Source organism: Elaeis guineensis, chromosome 11, assembly GCF_000442705.2.
Source record: "Elaeis guineensis isolate ETL-2024a chromosome 11, EG11, whole genome shotgun sequence".
Classification (NCBI taxonomy): Eukaryota; Viridiplantae; Streptophyta; class Magnoliopsida; order Arecales; family Arecaceae; genus Elaeis; species Elaeis guineensis.
Genome location: NC_026003.2, coordinates 100,572,688 through 100,583,978, shown reverse-complemented (window position 1 = coordinate 100,583,978; position 11,291 = coordinate 100,572,688). Strand labels below are relative to the sequence as shown.

Genomic DNA, 11,291 nt, shown 5'->3' with positions numbered 1-11,291 from the left:
TCTATAAATTTTAAATCTAAATTCTAATCTCGTGCATATGACGTGACTCTGATCCACTATTAAAGTTTTATGATTTCATGCATGCAAAATTTTTCAAAATGAGTATGCAGCAGAATTTAAAATTTTTAGATTAAATTTAATTTAATCTAAGCATGCATAAGATCAAATCTTAAAATCATAAACATGATCATCATATGTGAGATAGGATTCAGATGCAGAAATCAAATAAAAAAAATAAATAGAGAACGTACCTTGATATGGATCAATCTTCACTGCGAACTGATGATTAAATCAAATAAAAAAAATAAATAGAGAATATATCTTGACATGGATCAATCTTCACCGCGAACTGATGATCATGGATGTCTTTCAAAAGTCTCTTGCAATCGCACAAGTGTCCGGCCTCTACGGATATCCACACGAGACTCTGATCTGATTAAAAAAATTTTCATCTCACTGGGGTGCTAATTCTCTTGCAGAGATCCATCTTGACAATTGAAAATCTTCTTTTCTCTCAAGACACTCTTAAAGAAGAAGAAGAGGTAGGAGGATGTTGATCTCTATGCTAGAGATCATGAGAAGAATCTTTTCTTTTCTTTTCTTCCTAAAATCTATGTACCAAATCTCTACACTAGAAATGTAAGAATTTTGTTCAACTTTTGAACAAAAAGTAGAGGAGAAATCCATGTCCAAATATGGACAAAAGAGAAGAGACGAGATATCCTAACAACCAACTCTTGATTATTTATAAGAAAGAAGGGATATGCATGAACTTACCTCACGCCAAACACCTTCACGTCGTGGCTCTTTTCTCTCTTGATTTTTCACACACAAAAGACCTTTCTTTTGGGCGTCAATCTGATCTCTTCTCAGCCTCTATCCCTTCTTATAAGGTGCTTGGTTTTAATAGGCAAAAGGAGATAGAGTTTGGATAGGAAACTAAGAGTTCAAAACTCTTAGGACTCTACCATAATTCATGCCGCCCACCACCAAATTTTTGCGCCAGATATCTTGCAAAAATAATCAGATTTTTGCATAGAATATTACACGCACAAGGAGAGAAAATATGGCGTCTCAAATCTAGTTTGGGCGTGGGGCTGTTTTGGCGCATGAAAGGAGGAATTTTAATCCACTTAGGACTCCTATTGAGGTGGCAGGTTTAAACCAATTTAAATCTCAACCAATTCTAATCATATTAGGACCTGATTAGATCCAAATAGATGAAAATCTAAACCTGATTTGGAGTTCAAACTATTTAGATTAGATGTCATCTAATTAGGGGAGTCCTAGTCCTTTTGGACTCTTTCTTGGTACTTGAGTCTAACTCAATTTAATTCTAATCCAATTAGGATTTGGTTCACCCATGAAAATAAAAATTTTTAGTCCAAATAGAAACTCAAACATTCTTATTTAAATTCTAGTCTAATTAGAAATTGAGTCAAACTCAAATCTTAATTCAACAGGGACTTATCCTCCAATCCAATTCAGTTATCTTATAACCCAATTAGGATTAATCAAATCAAATCCATGTCAAGTCAAATTAAATCTAATTTAATTAGACTTGATGCAAGCCCCATTACTCAATCAAATTGAGCTAATTAGCAATCCTATTACTAATTAATCCTCCTATAACTCACTAACTCTTTAGCGAGTTACTTAATTGTAATTTTTGTATTGGATCAATCATCCATTAAATTGATAATCAAATCTTATCATGATTCATAATCGTAATTCAACCATCTGATCAGTCAAAAGTCGCTTTTATATGTGACCCCAAAGATTCTATTCTATCTGGTAGTAGGATATATTGTGATCCCTATCATAATATCATTAAAACTCTTTTTAATAGGTTAAAACTATTCCAACTCTGCCCACCAAGGATCATTGATCATCAAGATAATGCTCGTGGGTCTCACAATCCATCATTGACACCTAGCAGTATGTAATGGCAACCCAGCAGAATAAAATGTGATAAACCTCCAGGTGCAGTTAACGTATGATACAGTCCCTCTATCGTGAGTCCCGATCAGATGGCAGATCGTGGACAAATCGTCAAACCTCATCATCGATTATATGATAGATTCAATCAGCTCGAGTCTATGTATGATTCTCATAAAAAAATTTTTCTATTAATCACACTGCTATGGTCATAGACTTAAAAATTCAACTTCATACATTCCATAAGACTGCTCCCTTCTGCTAGGATCGATAGATCCCATATAGGTGTACATCCTACTCCTACAATAGACCAACTGTTGTCAACATCCACTACAAAAGCTTATTGAGACCTATATTTATGTGTAGTCAAACTCCAGCAGTCTCACTGCGAGTAGCTGTAGTACCGCAGGTCAAAGGACCAGTCATACAACTGCAGCATCGAAAAAGTCACTAACGAGTGAGCAGACATCCATGTGATTTCTCGTATTGATCACACTCAGTGCTAGTTGTTCTCTAACAACTACCTGCACTCTCGCTCCAGTGTCATTACACCACAGACTCGAGATCTATCTATCCAAAAGAAGCAAGCCATGCACTGATCTATCTGAATCAATCATCATCCCCATGATGATCCTATGGTCAGGAGCAATTTAGGAATTAACCATCAATGATGCATATCTCAAGTTCTCAATTCTTTGAGAATATGTGTCATCATCTTGTTAATCTCTTGAATAATTCATGGACACATAAAATATGAGTGGTAATATAAATACTCATAAAGTATAAAAACATATCCTAGAAATATAATATGCATCAGCCCAAATTAGCTTCTAGGACATACATCCAACAATCACTCCATAAAAATTTAGGCTTGAGGTGTGTCAATTATAATAGTTTTACAGTTTCAATTAATTTAATTCTAAAGTTATTAATAATATTTTTTTTTTTTATTATAAGATACTGGAATATCCGACTCTCATCCATCTACTGCGGTAGAGGATACACCAGAGTAAGAGCAAGAGCAGGAGCAGGAGCAGGAGGAGGACGATCTTTATTAATTTTTTTTAATTTTGATATATTGTATTTAATATTTGAGCAGTGTTATTTACATAATTTAATTTTGATTTAATATATAATATTATTTTTTTATTTATGATGGTGATAGTTAATTGTTAGTTGGTATAATATGCGTAAATATAATTACTTATTAATTAAATTATAATAGATTATAATAAATATAATGGTTAAAAATATTTTTTTAAAAAAAATATCATTATTAGTGATGGCTTTAGCGATGAAAAATACCATCACTAAAGATATTAGTGACGGAATGCCGTCGCTATTATATTTTCTAAATTTTTTAATTTTAAAATCTGAAAAAAATTATTAGCGACAGATCGTCGTCACTAAATATCGTCGCTAATAAGTTTATTAGCGATGACTTGTTTACCGTCGCTGATCAGCTGCTTTAGTATCGGAGTTTTTTCCGACGATTTATTAGCAATGGACCGCCGTCGCTAATAGTATTAGCGATGGTAAATTGGTTATTAGCGACGGTATTGAGTCGTAGCTAATAATTAATTTTCTTGTAGTGATTCTTTTCTTTTGTATAAGCCGAGGCTCTGGTGAGAAGTTCTATTAGCGACAGTAAATTGGTTATTAGCGATGGTATTGAGCCGTGGCTAATAATTAATTTTCTTGTAGTGATTCTTTTCTTTTGTATAAGCCGAGGCTCTGGTGAGAAGTTCTTGTATCCAATTATTTTGCTATAATAGATTGTGCTCCTCATCCTCATGGTTTTTTTTTCCTACTTAGATTCTGAGAAGAATTTTTTTCCACGTAAATTTTTGGTGCCACTCTTGTGGGTTGCTTATCTATAACTTTTATTACTTGTGACATTTTATTTTTCTATCATAGTTGGAACCGTAGAGCACAGGTAACCAGGACAACAAAGATGACAAGGATTCGGAGAGAGGGCCTTATAGAAGAGAATTTCTTTTTGTAATTCTTGTTCAATAGATAAATTAGAAAAGGGAATATTCCAAGCAAACATATAGAGTTAAAGCATCAGGTAATTTGCAAAGTTTGGACCTACATACCCTATAGAGATCTAGAAGCTATCATTTTAGAGGAACATTGCAAAGCCAAGGATCAAACACAAAGGTGTCAAGCCCATTGCCAACAAAAAAATAGCACCTATTCCAAACTGGAGGAAGAGAAGCCACACTATCTTTCCACAATTTGGAATAGAGCTTCCCCAGCCTCCAACACAGGGAAGGCTTAAAGCTTAAATCTTTTGAAGTAAAGATGACGGAGATTTTTCCATCAGAGGCTTGAATCATCCAAAAGAAGTCTCCAACCCCACTTTGCAAGAAGAAAATCGTTAAACACTTTGAGATTCTTGACTCCAAGTCCTCTCACTTCTTTAGGTTGGCACACCTACAGCCAATTGACTTTACAAACGTAGCCATTCGCAGAGTCAGATCTAGCTCAAAGAAAGCTTCGACAAATTTTATCCAATTGCTTGCAAACCCAAGAAGACAGTTTGTGGAGAGAGAGAAAGTAAGTTGGAATAGAAAAAATCATAGAATTAACCAGAGTTGACCTTCCTCCAAATGAGAGCAGTTTCTCTTTCCAAGAAGCCAATCTGGTTTCAAAGGAATGAATTAAAGGTTGCCAATTTAAAATTTGAAGTTTTCTTGGATTTAGAGGGAGTTTAAGATATTTTATTAATAATGAAGAATTTTTACAATTCAGCCATAAAGCAAAGCGAAACCCAAAAATGAAATCCAAAGACGAAGCAGTCCTACAAAGGCCACTAAGCTTTTAGAATGATTGATGGCAAGCCCTGAGATAATCTCAAAGGAGTAAATAATCCACTTCAAGACAACGAAAGACCTTTTCTCTCCTTAAGAGAAAATCAAAATATCATCCACATATTGTAGGATATTAGTCCCCTCAATGTCTTGAAAAAGTTCAATTGAGTTTGCCTTGGCAATGAACCTCGAGAGTAGATCAACAGCTCAAAAAAATATAGGGGATCATCCCGACGGAACCCCCTTTTACAAGGGAACCAAGAGCCGTACTCACCATTTGCACACAATGCTACTTTAGAGGAGCAAAGAATATTTGAAATCCAATCACACCATTTTAGAGCAAAGCCTCAATGATATAGAAGACCCAAAAGATAAGACAAATCAACCATGTTAAAAGCTTTAAAGAAATCAGGTTTGCATAAAGTTCCATCAATTTTCAATTTTCTGTAGCGATGAATAATTTTATGAGCGCAGAAGACATTATCGAGAATTGACCTCCCTTTGATGAAAGCCGCTTGAAAAAGATTGATAAGCAAACTCATGAGAGGTTGCATCCTTCTGGCAAGTACCTTGAGATAATTTTAATATAGGCATGAATCAGGCTAATAGGCCTAAAATCAGTAAGATAGGAAGCAGCATCCTTTTTTGGAATGAGACAAAAATAGGCATAGTTCAACCTAGAGAGATCAACATTTTCTCATAAAGCTAAAGAGAGTGATAAATCCCGATGCAATGACATCCCAGAATTTCTGAAAGAAAATTATAGAAAAACCATCAACGTTAAGGCTCTCAACTTCCTTGATTTCATCAAGAGAGAAAGCTACAGATAAATCTTTTAGTTGTGGAATATTTGTTGGATATAGAGATCTCCAATCCAGATTAACCAAAGGCTTAGATTGCTTGACAAAGATTCCTCGAAATAGGAAATAAGTTTCTCTAAAATCTGCTTGTGTTGAATAAAATGTTGTCCCTCCTAAGAGAGATAAGACATGCAATTTTTTCTCTCATGAAAATTAGCAATTTAATGAAAGTAAGCGATATTCCAATCGCCCTCTTTAATCTATTTAGCCTTGAAAAATTGCTTCGAATAAATCTCCTCTCTTTTGTAAATTTTAGTTAATTCATTCCTCTAAAAAGATCTACATTCTTTCTCAAAGGAAGTGAGGGTATCCGATTCTATTTTGTGGTCAAGGAACTAAATTTTCTCAAATAGATTGAAATTCAACCAAGAGAATGCCCTAGAGATTTCTAAACTCCATGCTCTGAGGATATTTCTGACTTTCCGAAGCTTCAAAACCAAATTCTTTGCCACAACAATAGAATGGGTGCCCCCCCCCCAACCCCAATAGGAAGAAATGATTTGGGCAAGTGACTCAAAGGACAACCAACTATGGTCAAATCTGAAGAATTTTTTTGGCTTTCAACAATTGGCAAAGATGAATTTCAATGGAGAATGATTCAAACAAGAATTAGGAAGAGCAAATTGTGAAGAGTTGGGACAAAACTATTCCCATTCCTTTGAGATGAGAAATCGATTAAATTTAGCAAAGATAGGCTCCTCCCAAGAGGACTCTCCTTTCGCCTGGGCTACATGAGGCTACTCCTGACCTTGCTTCTTGTTGGGGGTCTTCTTTCTATCTGTCTGCCTTCGTGCAGGCCAGGTTTCTTCGACTTATGCATACTTTTGAGCTCACATCAGCAAGTCAATATAGTCCCTTGAAAATATTTTAGCGAGGAAGAAGATGAGGTGCTCATTTTGCAAGCCTCATTTAAGCACCAACATCGCCACTGACTCATCGAAGTTGCATACTGCAAGTGCAGCTGTGTTAAAGTGCATCATGTAGCTGTATAGCAACTCGCCTTCCTCCTATTGGATCAAGAAGAGGCTGTCGGTATTCTTCAGTGAGCTCGATTGTTACCGAAGTGGGCAATGAACAGCCTTTCGAGCTGCTCAAATAAATAAATAAACTCCAACTAGAGTCTCGAGTACCATGCCCATACCAACTTCTTGAAGGTAGCAGGGAAGATGAGACTGAGAAGAGTGTCTGAGGTGAGAAGAGCGTCTGAGGCACCCTAGAGCATCATGAAGGCTTTATAGCCATCTAAATGGTTGAGGAGGTCCAAAGAGCCATCATACGGCTCTATCTGAGCATCTTAAATCAACTTGGAATCAATTCCGGCCCTTGGAATGGAATGAAAAAAGAGAGGTCAAGAGTTGAAGCTGAGATCATCGTTGTTCCGATAATTCCTATTCTGGACCTTGCGCGATGCTTGATATCTCAAATATTTTGCTTAGGATCTTCTTCCCAACGAGACCTTCCAAACTATAAGGAATAATCCAAAGTCGAATCTCCATTGGGGGAGAAAGGAGATCACTGCCATCTATCTTTCTTCCTCAAGCTTCGATGGGAAGGTGACCAATGGGGAGCAATAATGGGAGGAGAGTGGAGAGTTCACTAGGAGGCCGATTCTAGGCTCTTGGACGAGACCGACGATTATGCCGAGGGGGAGCTATCTGGGTGCTGGCTCCGAGGGGTGATGTCACTCCATTGCCTACTAGAGCTACTGCACGGTGTTGGTCAATGCTTGGATTTGCTGACCAGGACGTTGAGCGGCTATGAATCTACCATAATAAGGGGTTGTGCGGCTGCAAACTCTTAGACAATGCCATCCTGACTGCGCTGAGAGAATTGCCGATGTGAGGCAGAAGAATTATGCACTCTTGTTCTCATCATGTTCTCTTTCCTCTTTGAACAAGCTTTAGTCCTTCCTCTAGCACCAAACTATTGCTACAAAACTCCAGTTCGAGAGCTCGACTTCAACCCGAGGATTGGTGTGCCAAAGAAAACCTGCACAATAAATCCACACTCGTTGGATATTTTTCAATAGGAGATCCTCCGATGCTTAAGTTAGTCAAAGCTTGAGAACAGTAGAGCAAAGAGAGAGGAAGAGCAAGAGCATGGGATTATTCTCTAGAGTGGAACTTATTTAAGGATCCTCTTGTTACCTCTTTATCTAGAGATGGAGCCGTAGGCTGTTATGTTTGAATCCAATAGATCAATTTAGACCTTAGATCTCTGGATTGTTAGGCGACGATCTGACAAATCATTAGGATAGAAAATCCATCCATTAACGTACAAATTAGAGTTGCTGATCGTAGGTGTCACCTGTGGGTTTTGTCCATATTCTGAAGGTTATTGGAAGATTTCAAAATCGCCCACGTGGCTAAATAGGCTGGTGGCTTGAGATTGATATAAGGTCGGGGTTTCACATCGGCTGTATCAGAGCTGGTGCCCAAGATTTGAGGGCATTATCTTCCCTTCTATCAATCATATGATCTTATTTCCTATCATCAGTAAGATTCCAACTCTAGTGTTAGTAAAAGTTCAAGCTAAGAATCGAACAAAAGCCGATAACATAAAGTCACTCCGTCTTGATTTTCTGGATCTTGCTCTGACATTCAAGGTAATCTTTTTGAGTCGTCAATGTGCTCGGTTGTAATCCAAAGAGGAGAAGGTCGGATCGGATGGCAGATTATCCCCATGATAGATGGTAATTTAGCATATAATTCATTAGGAGACAACAAAACTATTCCACAATTAGTATCTCATGCAGATCTTGACTTTAACCCAAAATATTATGTTTTGGAAAAGTAGTGTTTCATCTGCATGCAGGCATCCATGTGCCAACAGAACATTAAAGTAGTAAATCCTTTACGGCCCAAGCCATGGGACTACGTAGCAAGCTTTTATGGGCCAAATGAATTGATGCGAGAACTATGACACTCTTCATCATGTCTGTTTAATTTCCATCAGATCACCCACCGTCCATTTAAATTTGGACCCATGATTCAACAGTGAATATTGGAGATCGACAGAAAGAAGAGAAGGGCCTGACGCGTTACATGTTCTCACTGCAATCACTCGCTGTTGATTAATATATAGGACCATTTCAGAAAGAGAACCTGATGGTTAAATATGGGGATCCGAACTCATTTGCTCCAGTTTGAGTGAGAACTACATTAATGCCCTAACCCCTCTCTCTCTCTATGTCTATCTATCTATCTATCTGATTTTTATCCCTTGCTCTTTTGTGATCGCCGTGTGGTGGTGGCGTGGGTTTGAGAGGCGGAGATCTCGCAGCAAGAAGAGAAGAGCAAGAAGGAAACTCTAGTACCATACACATAAATAAGAACACACACTATGCTTAGCCATAATAAATTACAATCGGTGCTGCATGTCATAATACAAGCCCTTATTCAATAATACATTTTTATGTAGACCTAACAAGGATGCCATTATTCAATAATACAAAAGCAAGGCAACCTCATGAACTGCATGACCAATGGCTAAGCCCGGGCAAAAGATACTGAGCTCAGCCATGGTACGGAACTACGTACATTGACGGTGCTCACCCGTGCCCACCACTGTAACCGGATCCATATCCAGACCCGGACCCTCCTCCAGAGCCTGATCCATAACCCAACCCGCCACCGCCGCCGCCACCTCCTCCTCCTCCTTCACCATGTCCTCCACCCGTACCGCTGCCGTAGCCTGAACCATCACCATATCCCGATCCATAACCAGAGCCACTCCCGCCACCACTCCCATATCCGGAACCCCCTCCACCTCCACCTCCACCACCACCACCACCACCACCACCTCCACCTTTTCCTCCTCCAGAACCGTAACCTGAACCATAACCGGAGCCACTGCCACCACCGGATCCATAACCAGATCCACCTCCTCCACCACCGCCACCGCCACCGCCGCCGCCACCGCCACGTCCATAGCCTCCTCCGTCTCCCTCACCACCACCATACCCATAGCCTTCTCCAGAGCCATACCCAGAACCATAGCCCGAGCCTAACCCGCCAGAACCGCCACCACCACCACCACCACCTCCACCGCCGCCGCCTCCACCACCACCGGTAGCATGAATCACAACCCTTGCGGCAGCTATGAGCTCCACACTGAGCAATACCAGGAGTGCAAAACCTACAACTTTCGAACTCGCCATGCCGGAGGAATTACGTGCCAAGGGTACTTGCGTGGGTACCCAAGTAGGGGTAGCGTGGGGTATTTATAGCCGTTGCATGCAATTTTATTTCGTACATTTTAGTAGCAAAATGACAAACGTGGGATTTCTGCTGTAGCGCACTTTGACGTGGTCGTGGCACGTGGCAGGTCCAATTTGCACCCACTATTTGGAGGAACTTGTGACCCGAGTTCACCCACGTGGAGACCCGTCTCCTCATCAGTGGCTCTATTGTTCAGAGTCTAGAGGGGCGGCCCCACCATTACGAGCGCTAGTGGATGCATAAGACTTCGCGTATGGTTCAGATCTCGCTTGTTGTGGTAGCTAAGCCTTTTGATAGATCTTGTGTGGCGAGTATCATATTGCTAGTTATTTGGTAGTTGCTTTCTATCTCTCTCATGCTTCTGGTCCAATTCCTAGGATAAGTAGGACGGCTTCTGGTCCAAGTCCTAGGATGAGCAGGACGGCCATGATCAGCCTTGGAGGGTTGGTGGCCTGTGGGTGCGTGTCACACGCACAGTTCACAATCGGTGGAAGCTTCAAGAGGTGGTAGTGCAAGAGAAAGATCAAAGATGAAGACCCTTGCATGCATGGGGCGCATTCGCTTGTCACAAAACATAATTTTAGTAACATTGGTTAGGTTAGGCAATGTTCGGATGCTGGTTTCATCAGTCATTTGGATGATCATTGTGCTAGTAATAGCAATTAACTGATGCAATGCTTATGGGCTAGATCGGGCTGATAGTTTTTGTTAGAAAGATAAACCAGTAGAAATTTGCAGGCTTTCGGTTTACTGTAGGAAGAGAATAGTCTTGGGAGTTCAGGATAGCTTGGGTTAATTAGCACATCTAAGGCAAATCAAACAAAAAACATACTCAACGCGAGTCCGACACAATCCAAGACCTGACTCCAGATATTTCAACTCATGATTTGGGTTGGTTGACCGTGTAGTTTGGACTCGATTTAGTTGCACTGAGCAAGAGTTTAACATTGCAAGTATGTTCAGAGGGGGACCTTATTACAGTTGTGTTGAATACGATTTAAGTTTGGTTGTTTGTGCTTCCGATCCAAGTCTAAGCTAACTTAATATCTAATTGACATCTTCCAAGCCAAGATAGTTTTTATATGGTCTCAATTCCGCCAAACCCAATCCAAGTATAGGTTGGGTTTGGCAGAGTTGGGTTCCGACTCATGTAACCCATTCCAACCTCTAGATCAAACAGGTTAGCCATTGCATAAGATAGCCCTTACAAAATTCTCAATCATTATTAGGTTATAAGCGCGACTCTAAAATTCCATAAATTGTGATAATATTTACTGGCATATAAGCTAAATGCTATAATAGTAGTTCTAATTCCCAGTACTTTAAATTGTATCTTGTAAACTATAAATTTATAGTGGTATTTATAATAAATACCACTAATAGGAAAAGATTTATTGAAAGACAGCGACATTTATACTATAATGCAACAAAAAAAAAATTGCATAAAATAAAAAATA

The 11,291-nt window shown here is 39.2% G+C and overlaps 1 protein-coding gene across 1 annotated transcript; it reads right to left on the bottom strand.

The window, feature by feature from the left end:
- Positions 1–8,938: 8,938 nt before the first annotated feature.
- LOC109505037 (uncharacterized) lies at positions 8,939–9,794 on the bottom strand. Its single transcript, XM_019846880.3, has one exon. The coding sequence runs from the start codon at positions 9,771–9,773 to the stop codon at positions 9,165–9,167; it is 609 nt and encodes a 202-aa protein (XP_019702439.1). The 5' UTR covers positions 9,774–9,794; the 3' UTR covers positions 8,939–9,164.
- Between the last annotated feature and the right edge of the window lie 1,497 nt (positions 9,795–11,291).

Excerpts from the sequence above, each read along its gene's own strand:
- LOC109505037 (XM_019846880.3), bottom strand. The coding sequence starts at position 9,773 with ATGGCGAGTTCGAAAGTTGTAGGTTTTGCACTCCTGGTATTGCTCAGT.